The 19,076-nt window shown below is 41.8% G+C and overlaps 2 protein-coding genes across 2 annotated transcripts in view; both read left to right on the top strand.

Annotated features, from left to right (window-relative positions):
* The window catches only part of alad (aminolevulinate dehydratase), a 6,277-nt gene extending 1,284 nt beyond the window's left edge, over positions 1-4,993 (top strand). Inside the window, exons 4-12 of the mRNA XM_037692700.1 lie at positions 579-675; positions 1,379-1,514; positions 1,607-1,690; positions 2,403-2,491; positions 2,673-2,728; positions 2,801-2,888; positions 2,967-3,053; positions 3,125-3,254; positions 4,668-4,993. Coding sequence (XP_037548628.1) covers positions 579-675; positions 1,379-1,514; positions 1,607-1,690; positions 2,403-2,491; positions 2,673-2,728; positions 2,801-2,888; positions 2,967-3,053; positions 3,125-3,254; positions 4,668-4,726 — 826 coding nt within the window. The 3' untranslated portion in view covers positions 4,727-4,993. The remainder of the gene's footprint in view (positions 1-578; positions 676-1,378; positions 1,515-1,606; positions 1,691-2,402; positions 2,492-2,672; positions 2,729-2,800; positions 2,889-2,966; positions 3,054-3,124; positions 3,255-4,667) is intronic.
* Positions 4,994-5,677: 684 nt separating this feature from the next.
* LOC119424915 (atrial natriuretic peptide receptor 2) overlaps positions 5,678-19,076 on the top strand; it is a 71,726-nt gene continuing 58,327 nt past the window's right edge. The window contains exon 1 of the mRNA XM_037692434.1: positions 5,678-6,572. Coding sequence (XP_037548362.1) covers positions 5,876-6,572 — 697 coding nt within the window. The 5' untranslated portion in view covers positions 5,678-5,875. The remainder of the gene's footprint in view (positions 6,573-19,076) is intronic.

Below are 19,076 nucleotides of genomic sequence, written 5' to 3' on the forward strand. Positions count from 1 at the left end.
CGGAGTGAGCGCAGGGGGGGGGAGGGAGGGGGAAAGGGGGGGAGGAACGCGCCGGGCCCGCCGGGGCCGGGTGGTGGTGGGGGCCGGGGCCGGGGGGGGGGGGGGGGGGGGGGGGGGGTGCACAGTCAGGGTGTTGTCCTCAGATAAAAGCAGGCAGGAAGGGCGGACTCAGAACCAAACACCAGACCAGGACTGAGATAAGAAAAGAATCCGTTAGACCTTTATTCTGGGCTCACATTTCGTTTCCTCTTTTGTTACGATGCTCAAACTGAGGTTTCTCATTTAGGAGCTTTTAGTGTTAAAAAATAAAACACATTTTAGTTTCATAAACTCAGAGCCTCGTTTTATTCTTGACTTTCAACTCAGGCACTCGTCACTATTTTATGTTTAATTGCCCCTTTTACTATATTAAAAAAAAAAGTTTTTGTTTTTTATTCTTTAGCACATTTCCTTGTCTTTCATTTGACTGTAAGGCACCGTGACAACGTTTAGTTCCTTTAAATGATAAATTTGACCTTAACCAAGAGTGTTTATTTATTGTAAAGCTACGTCTGATGGAGTTAATTTGTCGTCCACAGATACGGCGTGAACAAGTTGGAGGAAATGCTGCGGCCGCTCGTGGAGAAAGGCTTGAAGTGTGTGCTCATTTTTGGCGTGCCGGCAAAAGTACCAAAGGTTTGTCAAATTAAAAGAGAAAAACAGTTTATTTTATTATTTAAGGTAAATATTTGTTATATATTTTTGTATATCATATAAATTGTTATTACTAATGACATAAGTTGTCATTGAGATGTGATGTTTTATTCTACTTTTAGTACAAATATGCAAAAGAGCAGGTTTTAGTCTGACATTTTGTCACTGGTTTTTCTATATTTATTTTTATATTTAAGTTAAAATAAAACAGCATATTAACTTTATTTTTTACAATTTAGACACAAGGTTAATGGATTTTAGTCTTTTCTAAGATTTGATCTCGTAAATGGGTTCATGTGCTGCAGTTTTAGTCTCATTGTAAAATAAACTGAAAATAACAGTTCAGGGTTTGTAAAGATACTTTTACTTTGTATTTTTAGGTGTGAGGTTTTAAACTTGGTAGTTTTGGATGATAAGGAGTAAAATGATAACCTAAACCAGTGGTTCCCAACTCTGGTCCCTGAGGAACACCATCTTGCATGTTTCAGTTGTGTCTCCGCTCCAACACACCTGATTCAGTGATTTGATTACTTCAAGTTCTGCAGAAGCCGGTTAATCATTCGAAGTAGGGAAACAAGTAAAACATGCAGGGCGGAGTTCCTCAAGGACCACTGTTGGGAACCACTGACCTAAACATTCATGTAAGAACGTTTCTTTCTGTAACTTTGTGTTTTTTATGTTTAAGGATGAGACGGGTTCGGGGGCCGACACGGACGACACTCCGGCCGTCCTGGCGGTTAAAAAAGTCCGGTCTTTGTTCCCGGAGCTGCTGGTGGCGTGCGACGTCTGCCTGTGCCCCTACACGTCGCACGGACACTGTGGTCAGCGCCTCCTTGTCCAGTTTACTTCCTCCTGTTTCACCTAAAATACGCCGATATAATCTGACGTTTTATTTTTCACTCTGTTTCTGTAGGGATCCTGAACGAAGACGGCACTTTGAACAACGACGCCAGCTGTCTGCGCTTGGCTGAAGTAGCGCTGGCTTACGCTAAAGCTGGTAAATTATAATAAATTAAGTTTAAATTATATTTTATTAAATTATATTTTATTATAGTAAGTTATTATTATATCAAATTAAGTTTCTCCTTTAGTTGTTACATTTGTTTTGTGACCAGAAGAAACTACTAGGCTGTGCATGTTCTGGAGTCGAGACTTTTTTTTTTAAGCATCCAATAGTAAATAATTATAATAAAATGATTTAGTTTGACCGTTTCTGTAAACTGTTTATTGTCATTGTTGTTTATAAATTATAAAATCTACAAACGTTACAAATATAGTTTTATATCAGTTGGTGTTCCACAGGGCTCTGTATTCGGCCCATTCTGTTCAGTGTGCATTAACAATCTAGACTGTGATAATTAAATATTTGAATGTATGCAGATGACACCATTTAAAATAAAATAACTTTTAGTCTTAATGCAGCTTTTTGAAAATGGTTCACCATAAAATCTCCTTAGATTCATCTCTTTTTGTTTTTTACTCCTAATATATGCAATTAACGTTTTTTTAATTACAATGCAAAACATTTGTATATTTTTAAACTTGACTCTTTTATGAAATAGAAAGTAAATCGTTATACGCTCTATTCATTGCTCTTTACAAACGTCAACTTAATGCATGTTTTGACTTTCGTGTGTAATTTTTTAGGCAGTATTTCTCTCTGTCTTGACGTAAACGCCTTTAACTTGATCCTGAAACGTTTCCTGCAGGTTGTAACATCATCGCTCCGTCCGATATGATGGACGGACGAGTCCGAGCCATAAAACAAGCGCTGCTGTCCAATGGTTTGGGAAACAAGGTGAGACTCGGCTTCGGATCCAAAAAAATGTTCACGCAACGATGGATGTTGTTAAAGTTGTAACAAAATAAGAGCCTTTTTAAAAATGAGCTTGATTTGATCTTATTTTCACACTTGAAGGGAACCAGATGATTTTATTTTAAACCTTGGATTAAAACACGAGGTTGTTTTTGATCTGCAGGTTTCGGTGCTGAGCTACAGCGCAAAGTTTGCCTCCTGTTACTATGGTCCCTTCAGGTACGTAAACGCCTGAGGCTCCGGTGTCGGACGAGCGCAACGTCTCTGACTTCCTGTTGTGTTTGCGTGCAGAGATGCTGCTCAGTCTAAGCCTGCGTTCGGAGACCGGCGCTGCTATCAGCTGCCCCCCGGAGCGAGAGGACTCGCCCTCCGAGCTGTGGTGAGTTGGTTCGTGTCGGCGTTCGTGCGTGTCGTTGAAGCGCCTGCAGGTGACGGTTGTTGTTGTTCGGTGCTGCAGGAGCGAGACGTGAGGGAAGGAGCCGACATGCTGATGGTGAAGCCCGGCCTGCCGTACCTGGACATCGTTAGGGAGGTCAAAGACAAGGTCAGCAGGGGGTTTTGGAGGAATCCTGGACTGAAAGAGCCCAGTGCAGATCGTTGTTTTCCTCTCCTCAGTTCCCCAACCACCCTCTGGCTGTGTACAACGTGTCTGGGGAGTTCGCCATGATGTGGCACGGAGCAAAGGCCGGGGCGTTCGAGCTGCGGGCCGCTGTGATGGAAGCCATGACCGCTTTCCGCAGGGCAGGTGAGCCGGGACGAGCGAGGGGGGAACGAACGCTCGGAACGCATGAAATCAGCTGGATGAACCGTCAATGGTGTCGTTTGATCATTCATAGGCTTTATCGTTTCTTCATGTCTCTCTTTCTACTGAAGACACTGGAAGACAAAAGGCTCAACTCCAGTTCTTCCCTGACCCCTCTCTTTCCCTTTTCGCTTTTAAATCTGTTTTAACCGTCAAAAATCGTGTTTTTGGATCGTTAAAAGCAGCTAAGCTGAGAAGCTAAGCTAACAGGCCGACCTCAGGAAAAAATCCTCCGTCTTGTCGAAGCTCCAAAAGTCACGGTTGAAACTCGTGCCTTCGTGTAAAAAGTTGTTTTTTTTCTGCAAAAAGAATCTGAGAACTTGTTTACTGATAAAAACAAAAAAAACTTGTTTACTGTTTTTTTAATTAAAAGCTTTGTGTGAAAAATGCTTAAGAGCTGAAACCACACCGAGCGGTCGACGTTTTGAGAACTGAAGAGAAACAGCCCATGTCAGACACGCTGCTCGCTCCCTCACTATCCATCCTTTGGTTCAGTCTTATACTGCCATCCAGTGGTCAAAAAAGGTACTACACAAAAATTAACCAACATTTCTCCTTAAATTTGACAATAATTACTAATTATTGTCAAATTTCAAACAATATTATCGTTTATCGCAATAATTTCTGAGACAATGTATCCACAAATTATTCTAGATTTAATCCCCTGTTAATATTTAGTTAAAGTTCTCTTGGCCAGTTAGACCACAGGCCTTTTGTCTCCATCATCGAGCTTCTGGCTGATATTTGAATTATTTTCGTCTTGGCAGAACTGGTTGGTTTTCTGGTTTCAGACCTGACAGTCCTCTCATGTTCATTCAGGTCAAGGTCGGGACTTTGGGAAGGTCGTTCAGAAAGCTGTTCTGGTGTCATCGTCCTAGTTGTTGGTTTGTGGCGTGGTTGGAGAACCTCTAGGTGGTCCTCCTCCTCCTCCAACTTCTACTTCAGTACCACAGCATGATGCTTCCACCACCGTGCTTGACAGCTGGTTCAGTGTTTTTAGGTGTGAACGCCTCGACTCCTCCAAACATCCCTCTTGTTGTTCACAAACGTCCATCGTTGTCGTCTGGCCGTCAAACGTTCGTTTCGTCCGCGTGGACACTGCAGGTTTCAGTCCAGCTCGAAGGTTCTGGACCTTCTTTCTTGTCCACGTCGATGTAAAACCGGCTCTGGTGTGGACGGGGACACACCGAGCAGTTCACAGTTGAATTCACGATGAATTTAAACTTTTTAAACGTTGGAACCCGTTAATGACAGAGTTTGATTTTGTTCAGTTTCTGTTGATTCTTGCGATGAAGCGAGCAGATCGCTCGGTTCAGCTGTGGATTTAATCTGATTATATTCTGTTTTTTTAACCAGGCGCTGACATCATCATCACCTACTACACACCTGAGCTGCTCACCTGGCTGAAGGGCTGAAGAGGGAGTGAAGGATGAGGACCAATACATTGAAATCATTGATGCTGACTAAGAATATATTAACTGGAATAAATAGTTTTATGATCATCAGGTTGTTTTAAAGGGCTCCCATGTGCTGAATGTTGAATGTACAAAAAATATAATCGTGTTTTTTTTTTAGCCAAAGATAAACGTCACCTGCATTAAAGAAGAACCGTTGTTTAAAGTGACGACGAATATTTGTACGACGTGAGCTGGATCGTTTAGAGGAAATAAAATAGTTTATCTGAAACAACGAGTGCTGTTTTTACTTTATTTTGGACAAGATGCCACCAAAACATAAAAATAGAAAAAGAATGGAGGTAAAAACTAGATGTTTTTTTAATCCAGCAGAAGGCACGGTTTAATTTTACTGCTGAATATTAATTATAACAGATTTATCCTCTGGAAGTCAAAAGTTAAATTTATGATCAGGTGTGTGCAGATTATATTTGTGTTTGTTTGCATGTTTGCTCTTTACTCAAAACTCTATAGTTTATTAATGTTTAATAGTTTTTATAAAGTTATCTTTAGTAAAGGATGCAGTACACAACTTGGCCAGCAGGGGGAGACTCTAGTCTTTTAGTTTTTAGGGGGTTTTAAAACGCACGCTGCAAAAAATGTCGCGACTTTAATTCACGCAGTTTTTGATTTTTCACCGACATGAACTTACAGAAAAAATAAATTTCCTCTGATTAAAAACAAACATCTTGTTTAGAATAAAATAAAAGTGTGAGAGAGTTTGAATCAGACGAGTCAGATGAATAAAACCAGTAACGTTGCTGGGAAAAGTTTGGTGCTGGTTGTGTTTGGACTCCGGTTCTGGAAGGATAGTGCGCGTGTTTTAATTTTTTGCAGCGTGTGACGTGCGTGGGCCGAGCTGTGATTTAGGCTGCAGTCCTGTGGATGGATGGATCAGTCTCAGAGGGACTTGGAGGGACAGGACCGCGCTGGAACTGGATCAAGTCGTTCCAGGTGGATTTTACGCAGCGGGGACGCACGGCGCGCACGGACAGGATGACGCCTTCCCTGACTCTGAGGGTGTTCTGAAGCAGACGGGGGGCTTGTTCTGGTCTGGAGTGACTGAGCCGGGTCTCCTCTCCACGCTGCGCGCGCTGCTCGGACCTGGAGATGGGACGCGCGGGCGCGCTGGGCTGCTGCCTGCTGGCCGCGCTGGGCTGCTGCCTCCTCCGCGGCTGCAGGAGCAACATCACGGCGGCCGTCATGCTCCCGGACAACCACCACATGTACCCGTGGGCTCTGCCGCGCGTGCTCCCGGCCATCCTCATGGCGCACGAGGACCTGCACAGCAAACACAAACTGCTGCTGGGTCGGACCGTCAGGATCCTGAACTACAGCACGGAGGACCCGGCGGCGGGTTTGTGCGCGGAGAGCCGCGCGCAGGTGCTGGCGGTGGACGCCAAGCTCTACATCCGGCCGGACGTGTTCTTCGGACCGGGCTGCGTGTACCCGCTGGCCTCCGTGGCCCGGTTCGCGTCCCACTGGAAGCTGCCGCTGATCACCGCCGGAGGCCCCGCGTACGGCTTCGACGTGCGCGGGGAGGAGTACCGGACCATCGTGCGCAGCGGGCCCACCACCACCAAGATGGGGGACTTCGCCAACGCGCTGCACACGCACTTCAACTGGACGTCCCGGGTCGTGGTGGTCTTCTACGACCTGCGGCAGGACGACCGGCCCTACTACTTCCTGTCCGAGGGGATCTACATGAACCTGAAGCAGGAGATGAACGTGACCGTGGAGGCGCGGCCCTACCGGGGCGAGCCGGACTACAAGGAGCTGGTCCCGTTCATGAAGGACAGCGGCAGAAGTAAGTCCAAACAGTTCTCATCGGAACCGAACTGGAAGAGGACTGGGTCCTAACTTTTACTGAGGCTGAAGTAAAGATGGGCAGAGGTTCAGCAGTCTGTCTGAAAATAGCTCGACGGGTTTCAGAAGTTCTCCTCATCTACTCCCCCCTCTGTGAAGCGTCCCCTAAACGTCCTGGACCCGAGGACACCAGGTCTGGAGGTTTTGGAAGGAAGGTTGTCCCGATTCTGTTCTACAGTCCTGGGTCTTCTCTGCTGGACTGGAGCAGATGTTCTAGAACCTGTATTTTCTGTCTTGATGGAGCCTTTCCAGATGTGTAAGCTGCCCATGATAGAGGCGCAAATGCACCCCCATACCATGAGAGAGGCACACTTTAGAACTGTGCTGACAACAGCAGGCACTGTGATCCCTCTCATCTTTAATATAGAGGACAAATAGCTCAAGGTCTGGTCCATCTGACTCCAGAACAGTTCTCCACCTCGCTCCACTTCAACCGAGTTCTGGTCCAGAGAAGATTCTGATTCGGTTCTGGCTGCTGTTCACATACGGCTTCTTGTTTGCTTGATAGAGCTTTAATGTGTGGATGAACTGTATTTCCAGAAGATGATCTGTGGAGGTGTTCCTGAACCCAGAACCAGACCTGGTTTTAAGCTCAGAGCTCAATGGTTTCCACAAATGCTGAGGAACTTTATTCTGAAATTGTTCCACGGTTTGTCCCAGACTGGTGAACCTCGGCCCATCTTTACTTCAAGCCTGGCTTGTTGCCGATTAACCTAATTAGTTGTCCTGTAGTTCGTGAGATATTTTGCTAACACAGACACGTGAACACAAACGGATACAAGTAAAATCAAAAGTGCATCAATGAAACTGGAGGTTTTCTGTTGACCAGAAGGGAAAACCTGTTTGTTCCGTAGTTTTTCCAGAGGAACGTTTGGGCTGGGATCTGGTCTGCTGCCAGACCTCCTGAGTCAGGTTTTCAGCAGGTCCTTAAATCCTGCTCTTGTAGTAAGAGGACTAAGAAAGTCCGGTTTGAGCTGCATCTTTTCTGCAGACTTTGTGCAGAGTGGAAGAAACGGACTTTTAATTGTGCCGAGTCGGCGTTTTGTCGTTTTCCCGTTTGATTTGTCCATTTTTACAGCTGAACTTCTTCTGAGGAGCTAGTTTAGCCGTTTGTGCATCAGAACGTTCGGCTCATGCAGGAGATGCTGCTGAGAACTTGTGTAACTTTTGATTTAGCTTAATTTACAAATATTTTCTCTGTAGAATTACGAGATCGTTTCAGTTCCTTCAAAAACATCGTTCTCTCTGAAATCTGCTCCAACACTCGCTGTTTTGTTTCTTGTGCTCCTCTTAGCTTTTAGCCTCTGTTTGGCTACTTTTAGCCAGCAGTTTGTTACTTTTGGCCTGCTTTTTTGCTACGTTTAGCTTCAAGTTAGCCTTTTGATAATTTTAGCTCATTGCTTTTGTTAGCTTTCAGCTATAACTTTTAGCTAGCCTTTTGCTTTTAGTTCATAGCTACAATTCTGCTACTTTTAACTTCAAATAGCCTTTTGATACTTTTAGCTCACATTTAGCTGTTAGGTTTTTGCTGCTTTTAGCTATCCCTTTGCTTTTAGCTACCATTCTCCTACCTTTAGCCAGTGTTTTGTTAATTTTAGCCAACCCCTTGCTACTTTTAGCTTTCAGCTAGCCTTTTGGTACTATTAGCTTTAGGTAGCCATTTGATACATTTACCTTTTAGTGTGTTAGTGATCTGCTTCTTTTAGTTTTTAGCTTCTGTTCGGTTACTTTTAACCAGCGTTTTGTTACTTGTAGCTTCAAGTAAGCCTTTTGATACTTTTAGCTCACATTTTGCTATTGTTAGCTTTTTGCTGCTTTTAGGAGGCCTTTTGCTTTTAGTTTGTAGCTACCAATCTGCTTCCTTTAGCAGTGTTTTGTTAATTTTATCCAACCTAATGCTACTTTTAGCTTTCAGCTAATTTTTTGATAGTACTGTTAGGTTTAGTTAGCCATTTGATACATTTACCTTTTATTGTTTTACTGTTCTACTTCTTTTAGTTTTTAGCTTCTGTTCGGCTACTTTTAACCAGCATTTTGTTACTTTTAGCTTCAAGTTAGCCTTTTCATACTTTTAGTCCACATTTTGCTATTGCTAGCTTTCAGAGAGGCTTTTTTTTAACATTTAACTCTTAGCTAGCCTTTTGCATTTAGTTTGTAGCTACCATTCTGCTATTTTTAGCCACTGTGTTGTTAACTTTAGCCAGCAGTTTGCTACTTTTAGCTTTCAGCTAGTCTTTTGATACACTTAGCTTTAGGTAGCCATTTGTTACATTTACTTTTTAGTGTTTTGTAGTGTTCTTCTAATTAATTTAACTTGTGAACTGCTCCTTTTTAGCTAGTGTGCTGCTATTTTTATCTTTTAGCTCATGTTCATGACTCTGTTTTAACTTCTTCTTGAAGTTTGTAGCTTTTCTTAGTTTCTATACAACGTTGTATAATTTCTTCTCCTCCTGACTATAGTTTGGCCACGGTGGCTCAGTGGTCAGTGCTGGGGTCTTGTAATCCTGAGGCTGCAGGTTCGAGCCCAGGCTGCGTCAGGAAGAGCATCTGGCGTAAAACAATTTCCAAATCTTTTCATGAGAGTTCGCTCGCTGTGGCGACATCAGCCGAAGGAAACTTTTGTAGTGATTTTTAATTTTCTCTTTTTAAGTGTTTGAGCTCTTTCCCATAAATCTCTTCATCTTTTCATACAAGATGATCTGGTAGTTCCGGAGCGTGTGAGCAGCAACATTTTGCCATAATGCAGGAAACATCTGGAAGGAACCACGTTTGGACGCAGCCGAACGTCTCGGAGCAGAACGTGCTTCCAAACAGTAAAAGTTCTGCAGGGTTCTGGGTTCTGGCTCAGAGGAGAGACTTTTCGGCGTGTTGTTGCCGTGACAGCGTGGAGGTACTCGGAGGGCGGCCCCTTTGATGATGAGTTATGGAGCCACCGCAGCGAGCTGGAGGTCAGATAAGATGATGGTTCTGTCAGGGCTTGTCCCGCCGTGGCATTCAGCCGGGTCACGTGACACCAAGAGGCAGCAAGAGTTCAGTTTGCTGCTGCTGTAACTTCACACTCCTCGTTGTCTCGTTCTAACGCCTGAAGAAAATAATAAGAATAAAAATAATAAACTGCTCGAATAAATGAATTCTTGTTTTTAATCCACTCTCTGCGCGGTAGAGAATATTTAGCATCTTAAAAATATAAAATCAAAGCATCTGGTGATATTTTTAGCTTTTGTCTTAAAGCAAACACAGATAACAAGAGCTTGGGTTAAATTAAAACAGTTAATATCTTACCTGTTGTAGACGCCTCTTTGAAATCCCTCAATTTGGAGAAAGAGATTAATTCTGACGTGATCAACAAGTTCGCTACGAGCCCGAGCAGAACCAAGACCAAAGTTGAAACAACTCCTGTGGTGCAGCGTGGGCAACGTTTTACAGGAAGTTCTTATTTTAGCTGATAAACAGTGGTGGTGTCTGTATGAACTGGTATGACTGGGACTGGACTGCTTTAAAAACGGCAGCGATCCACTTTGGTTCTGGTCCCACTCAGGCTGGATGTTAGCTCGTCAGTCGGGTTGTGGTGGATTTTCAAGCTGTGGTGCCCAATCCTGGTCCTGGAGGGCCACCGTCCTGCAAGTTTTAGTGGTTTCTCTGCTCCAAACTGGACACTAATCTTTTTATTATTATTATTATTATTATTAGACCTTTATTTATACAGGAGAATCGAAGACTTGTTTACAAGAGAGACCTGTTAGATACGACGTACAGGCAGATGAGACAAAGAGATCATGAGGGTGGAGGAAGCCAAAAAAAAAATCATGTCTCACACCATGTCCTGGCGGGAAACAGTGTGAAAGATGTAAAAAAAGACCTCGCAACATTAAACATTAACATACAATGACATCATAATACATTTATGCACAGAGGTCGACAAAGGCGTTGAGTTGTCCATAAACACTCCAGAAAGTTCCAAAGTTCTGATAAGATGGTACAGTGTCTATCAGCATCATGGTTCTGATAAAGCCACAGATGTCCTCGGGGGGGGGGGGGGGGGGGGGGAGCAGATCTTCTAGTTACGTATCCTCCAGGAGCAATTTGAGATAAGCTGACCTGTCCTAGGCCAGCGGGGAGGCCAAATTCAGATAATTGTTTGTGCCGACAGGCTGTTTTCTGTCTGCCTTCAAGTTCTGCTGGTACACTCAATGGTGGATCCAAACAGACAGATTTGTGGACGTTCTGCTCGGTCCGTGCTCGATTAGCTTCCTCCAAGATCAAATCTTTCATGTCGGTGAGTTCCAGGAGCCGCAAGTGGCCTGCGATTCTCAGAAATCACGTCCGTCTTGCGGTTGAGCTCGTTAAACATGAGTCTGAGAGCTCAAGACACGGACTATTCCTTCACATAAGGCTGGCAGCTTTACCATGGCCGAAACTGCTGCTGACGTCTTCCTAATTTGTTGATGTCCGAGGTATCAGCTGATTCCATAAAGCAGAAACGCTGTTATCATAAATCCAACAATGTACACATCTTCTACGTCCTCCACGAACAGAACAGACAGGCACATCATCTCCCACTGCCCCCAGTAATCCATGACATGCCCAGCTGCGTGGGTCTGTTCAGGGCATGAGGGCTCTCCCCCGTCATCTGGTAGAAAATTTTTATCAGTTGCGTTGAGGGACCAGCTGACCAGATCCATAATCATTTTTGATTCAGAAGACGTGTAAAGAGACGCTCGGAGGTTGACAGGACAAGAGAGCAAAAAAAACAGGCGGGAGGGAGGGAGAGGGTGAGAGCGACCGTCTTCATCAAGAGCAAAAGAGAGAAATGATCTTATCCGGCCTTACGAGCCGGGCAGGCGCTGCTTCCTGCGAGCTGGATGGACCAGATCGGGCCTGTGTGCCGAACATTAGCGGTTAGCATCTTCCTGTGGGAGAAGAACAAACGCTCTGTAGCAGCTCGTTATAATCCGAGGAGCCACGACAGTCTCACGTATTCTCTCTCCTCAGATTAGACGACAGACGAACGTCAAGATATTTTAATCCTCTACAGGTTTAAATTAAACGCCTAGCGTTCCTAACAAAGTGCACATTTTTGTGACGCTGCAGCGTCTTTTGTTAGCACTCAGAACGATGCTCAGCTACTACCACATCAAATTTGAGCTCATTATTTATTACATTTGTTAAGTTATAACCTTTTTTATGTAGGCTATGGTCAGCTAGCTGAGGCGGCCATCTTGATTCACTAAGGTAGTCAGCTGCAGATGCACCTCCAGTGGTTACACTCTGAGAGGTTTGCTGAAATACGTCCTGTGGTTCATGAGATATTTTGCTAACAGACAAATAGGGTTGACTCAAACAGTTTATACCAAGAAGACGTATGTGCTGGGGATGACTCTCAGCTACTACCACACCTAATTTGAGCTCAATTTCTGTAAAACCGAGTGACTTTGATGGAATCGCTTTGCTGAGGCGGCCATCTTGAATCAGATTGACACCAAACGGTGAGTGAGTTGTAAACACCAACTAAATGGCCATTCTCTGAAAGTTCCATTAAAATCCGTCCATGGGATATTTTGCTAATGGTACAGACTCGGGCAGGAACATCATTGTTCCGTTTTCACCTTTCAGCCGCGGGCGATTTTAACTAAACGTCTCTGGGACGGTAAAGTGAAGTCAACTGAAGTAAAGTGAAGTAAAGTGAAGTCAACTGAAGTAAAGTGAAGTAAACTGAAGTAAAGTGAAGTAAACTGAAGTCAACTGAAGTAAACTGAAGTAAAGTGAAGTAAACTGAAGTAAAGTGAAGTAAAGTGAAGTAAACTGAAGTAAAGTGAAGTAAACTGAGGGGAAATGGAAAGTTGGAGCAGAAAATAAAACACGAGGTTATTTTCCTCCACTAAACAGCTCCTGTCACTTACTCCTACATTTATTTTTCCTGAGGGTCCTCTTTAAAAATCCACGTGTGCGTGTTATATGTCACCTCTACCAGAAACCAAAACCCGTTCTCCTCAACGAGCAGAACCACACGTGTCCAGAACGTTCCACATCTATTATAAATGAACGCTCCAAATCTCAGAGGGAGGAGAGGATCTCCACCGAGGCTGAATCTCCACCACTGGCTGGTCTTAAAGGTCTCTGCTGAAGAAAGAGCAGGAATCCATGAAGTTATTCTAAAAAATGAAGAATGTTTTTCTTTGGTCAAATAAAACCCAGTGTTCCTTGTAAAAATGCTCAGTTTTAACTAGAGGAACTGCATTTCCTGTGAAAATGCAGCGTGGATGCTTATTGTAGAAGAACTTGCTGAAAAACAGCTGAAATTAGCTTAAAAAACATGCTGAAATGTAGCTAAAATGGAAGAAAAAAATTTAAATTAGCAGAAGAAAGCAGAAAGAACACATATTTTCTAAATTAAATTTAAATAAGCTGAAATTAGCACAAAAATTTGGAATTTAGCAAAAAAAAGTTGAAATTAGCTAAAAAAAATAGCTGAAAAGGCAGAAATAATTTTAACTACCAGAAGGAAGTAGAAAAAGCTGAAATGAGGTAAAATAGTGGAATTGGATGAAAAAGCTAAATTTAGCATAAAACAGCTAAATAGTAGCTGAGATAGCTGAAATTAGCATAATAAACTGAAAAGAGCACAAACAAGCTGAAATTAGCATATAAAAGTTGATGAGGCAAAAAGTAGCAGAAATTAACATGAAAAACTTGAATTCATATGGAAACAGCTGAAAGTAGCTAAAATGCTAAAATGGTAGAACAAGCTTAAATTAGCAGAAGAAATCAGAAAGTACGGTACGAGTTTGCCCTTCTTCTTCTTCTTTCGGCTTTTCCCTCTTCAGGGAGCACCACAGCGAGTCGTCCTCCTCCATCTCTGTCCTCTGTCCTCACTCCAACTACCTCCATGTCCTCTCTAACTGCATCCAGATGTCTCCTCTTTGTCTTTTTCCTGCAGCTGCATTTCTAACATCCTTCTACCAATATACCCACTGTCCCTCATCTAGACATGTCCAAACCACTGTCCCTCCTCTGGACATGTCCAAACCATCTCAGTGTGTCCTCTCTAACTTCATCTCCCAGATGTTCAACCTGTGCTGTACCTCTGATGATCTCATTCCTGATCTTCTCCATCCTTGCCTCTCCTAAGGAGAACCTCAACATCTTCATTTCTGCCACTTCCAGTTCTGTCTCCTGTCTTTTTGTCCATGTTTCTGTCTCCAGACCATACAATATAGCTGGTCTCACCACTGTTTTGTAAACTTTTCCTTTGACCTTTGCTGACACCCTTTTGTCACAAATCACTCCTGAAACTCTTCTCCATCACTCCATCCTGCCTGGACTCTCTTCTTCACTTATTTACCACACTCCACATTTTCCTGGACAGTGGACCCCAAGTCCTTGAAGTACACGTTTGCCCAGTCAGGCTGAAATAAGCAGAAATGAGCACAAAGTCATGGAAATTATCTGAAAAAAAAAGCTGAAATTAGAAGAAAAAGCAGCTAAAGATGCAGAAAGAAGGTGACATTACCTAAAGGAAGTGGAGAGAGCACTTTTTAGCTGAATTATGCTGAAAAAAGTTGAAATGAGTGCAAAAATTGTGGAATTAGCTGAAAAGGCTTAAATTAGCATAAAACAGCTACAGTATATAGTAGCTGAAATAGTAAAAATAGCTGAAACTTGCAGAAATGAGCTGAAAGGAGCATAACAAGCTGAAATTTGCAGAAAGAAGTTAGAAGAGGCACAAAATGTTGTAGTTAGCAGAAAGAATCTGAAAGTATCACAAAACAGCTGAAGTAGCTGAAAAAATATTAACATTAGCAGAAGGAAGCTGAAAGAAGCTGAAGCAGAACAAAATGTGAAAGGAGCAGTAAACAGTTGTAAACACATCTAAAGATTTGAAGGAGGTAAAATGAGCTCAATTCATTTTCTATGAGAAAAAAAAAAAGGCTAAATATTTCAAAAAGCTAAAGTTGCACCAATACCCAAAGTCATAACAGGATTGTCCTGAAACAGCTGAACATTTTGGTTTATGATTTGTTGAAATAGCTGAAAACTGTGGAACAAGAATCACGCTGATAAATGCACGGAAGAAAACTGGATGACAACAGAGTGAACGCATCATAAACGTTCACATTATTACAAGTTTTAACTCAACGTTCGTTAACGTGGCTGATTTATAGCAGTTGTTGTGTAGTTTAATGTCCTTTGGCTGTTTGGTTATGAACCACTCATCAAATTCCGATTAAAGTTGCGGAAGGTAATCAATGGATGAATGTCTACAGCTGATTAGTTTTGGAGTTAACCTCATTCAAAATGGCCGCCACAGCTAACAGACATTAAAAAACACAAAAAAGATTGCCGCTCAGTCATTAAAGAGTTTGACCTAAAATTTTTGTGTATCAGTTCATGGAACATACCCCGAGTGCTAACAGATCGCATAACACTGATGTCTGTTAGCAAAATATCTCAGAAACTAATGGATGAGTTTAAACGAAACGTGCAGAAAAACGTCTACAACTCAGGTCAATACAAGGTAATAGTCTGAGCAGCGGGTGACGTGCGTTCCTCCGAGGAATGCTAGAACTTTATCGTTCCCCATCACGGAGCGAAAAAGGAGATTCCATCCGTCCGTCTGTCCGTTTGTCTTGTGAGCACGATAATTTGAAAAATAAAACAGTGAGGTACCAACTTCCATTTTGGTGCATAGCAGGATCTAGCTGTAAGAAAGTTAGGTTGCCACGTCAAAATCCAAGATGGCCACCACCACATGGTCACCAGTTTATATTGCTTAACAGTAAAGTTTCCTCAAATGATTGGAGTGGCCGAGGATTAATCTGTTGGGACCAAGACCACCATTATCTCCCCCCCGGCTCCACCACTGGACAGGTCTCCAGTCCATCACGGGGACACACAGAGACAAACGAGACAAACATTCACTCGCTCACTCTCAGTCAGAGCATTAAAAAGTCTAAAATACGATGAAATAAATAAAAAAAACAGGGCACTGTTTGTCTTTTTGGAGTTTTTAAGTGATTTTCTTCCGTTGTTGTTTAAAAAGAGGTTCGTTGTATTCACTTTGTTCTTCCAAACAATCAGCCCGTGGGAGTAAAAAATTAGCTTTTTCTTGAAGCAAACGAGGTTTTGATTCATGACGTTTGGACCAGAATGAATAACAGATTCTTTTGTGTGAGCGACTGTCAGTTTCCACGAAGCTGGACTCACATCTGTTTCCTGTGAAGTCCTTGTCTTTATGTAATCAAACTCTACGGTTCTGACAAATAAAACTGCTACTGACGCGATCAATGAAAAGCAAGAATTATGTAAGGCGTCATTACCAGCTGCTGTCTGAAACTAGTTAGAAAAGTGTTTTTATAATGAGACAAATACGTCTGGGAGGCTTTTGTGACGAGGCTTTTATTCCTCACCGTTTTCACTGGGACAGTTTATGTCATTTAAGAATAGTTTGAAAATTAGCAACGTTATTTAAAATATGGCTGTCAACCTTCTGTCCACCATTATTCTGTCCCATTTCCATTTTTGAAGCCTTTTGTATTCAGACATAATGCACACAGTGATGAAAAGCCAACGATTACAGTGTGTCATTTCTAAAAGCAAAGAAAATCACAAAAAATGGCCAACCTTCCTCGCAATAAGGACCAATGCTTTATTCCATATAATTAAGAGTGGTAAAAGAAACTCATTGAAGCACCTTTACTACTATTTGGATGTTATTCTTCTGTTTATGTCACAATCTTTGATTTGCCATAAAAATACATCAGATTGATCAGGAGCGGTTCTATTTAACTTATGGTTGTGTTGTAATTGGGTTTCATGGGCAAATATAACTGTGTATCATCAGCATAACAGTGAAAAGTTATCCCATGCCGTTTAATAACTTTACCTAAAGTAAAGAGTATTAGTCCAAGCACTGAACCCTGAGGAACTCCATGACTAATTTATTGAAACTTGCCCAAAAAAAAATCTGATTTTTTTGTAAAATTAATTAAAAAAGCCTCTAGATTTTAAACAAATTTCACAGCAGAAACGTAATTCAGTATTTAAACGGGTCACAGATAGTTGGACTTTTCATGTCTGGTTTGGTATTTTTGATGTCGTTCATAGTTTTTACACGATCACAGTTTAAGATTTATAATTTCTGGAGACTTTACCACAGAATGTTCAGCTTAGTGATGATGGTACACTTTAACTTCTGAGGGGTCAAACTTTACAACAGTTTATACGATCGTACATCATATACGATCGAAGACATCATATATAAGACATGACGTAAACGTCCATCATTAACGGCAAAGTAGTTTGAGCTCAGTAATTTATGATACCTTTTTACGGTTTAATGATTTAATCACTTGTGGTATGAAAGAAAATTTTGTCCTGTTTCTTGAGAATAAAGGAAGGCAGTACCTTTGCCCTAAATGTACGTATTTTTGTCATTCAATGAAGTAGAACTTGTGGTTTTATCTCAACTCCCCCATCACATAACCAAACTCTCATTTATTTCCATTGTATCTGAGCTTCAAGACTAGAAGTAAAGGGTCTCTTTTTACCTGTCATATGTCCTAAATAAAAACTACGTAGACACATAAACATTAACGTGAAACAACCAGACACTTCTGACTTTAATAGTACAGGAATTTCTTCAACACCACCTTTAGTTTTAACACAGTGACTTGTTTGTTTGAGGCTTACTTTCTACTCTGCGTTTCTGTCTGTCAGTTTAGTTCTGTCAGTGAGTAGGACACAGGTGTGTGGTTACCATGGTGACTAATGAGGCGCTGGCAGCAGCTTCAACGTTTCTTTTGGTCTTGCTTCTACTTTTGACCAATTCGAGATATTTAAAGCAACGTAAGGACCGCGTAGAGAACTGGAAAAAATAAAATAAAATCTTTAAGACAGACTATCTGGAGACTTTCTTCAGGCTTTTTCTTGTTATAGCATAGTTAGAATGCTTGAAAAACATACGTCCCCCCAATACTCTTCAGGAATTTAAGACATTTTCTGTAAACTAAATATATTTGTTAGCTTAATTATGAAAAAGTAAAAACGTATATGTTTAATTTTTAGAGTCTTTAAGGTTCAGTCGAGTTCTAGAAACATAAATTTAAAAATGCCTATCTTAGAATGATAAAATGCAGGTATTCATTAACTTGTTCAAAAGTTGTTTTCTTTTCAGTTAAGGATATCGGGGGGCCTGGATTGTGATTGTCCAAGGGCCACTTTTCACACTAAGGCCACATGTTGTTCACATCTGTTCTACAGATGGGGCGGCTGTGGCTGAGTGGTTAGAGCAGTCGTCCTCCAGTGGAGTTGGGGGTTCGATTCCACCAGCAGTCACATGCCGAAGTGTCCCTGGGCAAGACACTGAACCCCTAAATGCCTCCAATGTGTGTCCCATCGGTGTATGAATGTGATAAAGCACTGATCAGTCTTTGTACAGAAATAGTAGAGTGCTGTATGAATGGGTAAATGAGGGCACAGATTGTTGTAAAGTGCTTTGAGTATCTTGTTTAGATGGAAAAGCGCTAAATAAGTGCAGTCCATTTACCATTTACAACAAAATGCTATTTTGTCAGCTTAGATTATTACAAAATGAAATCCCAAATTAATATTATTAGGTTTTAAAATTTAGAGACAAGCACCAGCTCCTCCATGGCCTGGAAAGCAAGCGTGCGTAAAATAAAATAAAAGCATAGATGGGTGGGTTTTAGCAAAGAAAGCCGTTGGATGATGGAACTTTTAGAAACTCCAAAAATATAATCGTTTCACAAAACAAGATAAAAGATTTTTAATTCTGTGTAAGACCAGAACAAACAAGGTTGAAAGAACAGGGTTGGAAAAACAAGGTTGAAAGAATGAGGTTGGAAGAAAAAGGTTGAAATAACAAGGTTGGAAGAACATGGTTGAAAGCACAAGGTTGAAAGAACAAGGTTGAAAGAACAAGGTTAAAAGAACAAGGTTAAAAGAACAAGGTTGGAAGAACCAGGTTGAAAGAACAAGGTTGGAAGAACATGGTTGGAAGAACAAGGTTGAAAGAACAAGGTTGGAAGAACAAGGTTGAAAAAACAAGGTTGGAAGAACAAGGTTGAAAAAACAAGGTTGGAAGAACCAGGTTGAAAAAAACAAGGTTGGACTAACAAGGTTGGAAGAACAAGGTTGAAAAAACAAGGTTGGACTAACCAGGTTGAAAGAACAAGGTTGGAAGAACATGGTTGAAAGAACAAGGTTGAAAGAAAAAGGTTGAAAGAACAAGGTTGGAAGAACCAGGTTGAAAGAACAAGGTTGGAAGAACATGGTTGAAAGCACAAGGTTGAAAGAACAAGGTTGAAAGAAAAAGGTTGAAAGAACAAGGTTGGAAGAACCAGGTTGAAAGAACAAGGTGGAAGAACATGGTTGAAAGCACAAGGTTGAAAGAACAAGGTTGAAAGAACAAGGTTGAAAGAACAAG

The sequence above is a fragment of the Nematolebias whitei genome, chromosome 18 (genome assembly GCF_014905685.2).
Source record: "Nematolebias whitei isolate Nwh7 chromosome 18, NemWhi1, whole genome shotgun sequence".
NCBI classification, from domain to species: domain Eukaryota; kingdom Metazoa; phylum Chordata; class Actinopteri; order Cyprinodontiformes; family Rivulidae; genus Nematolebias; species Nematolebias whitei.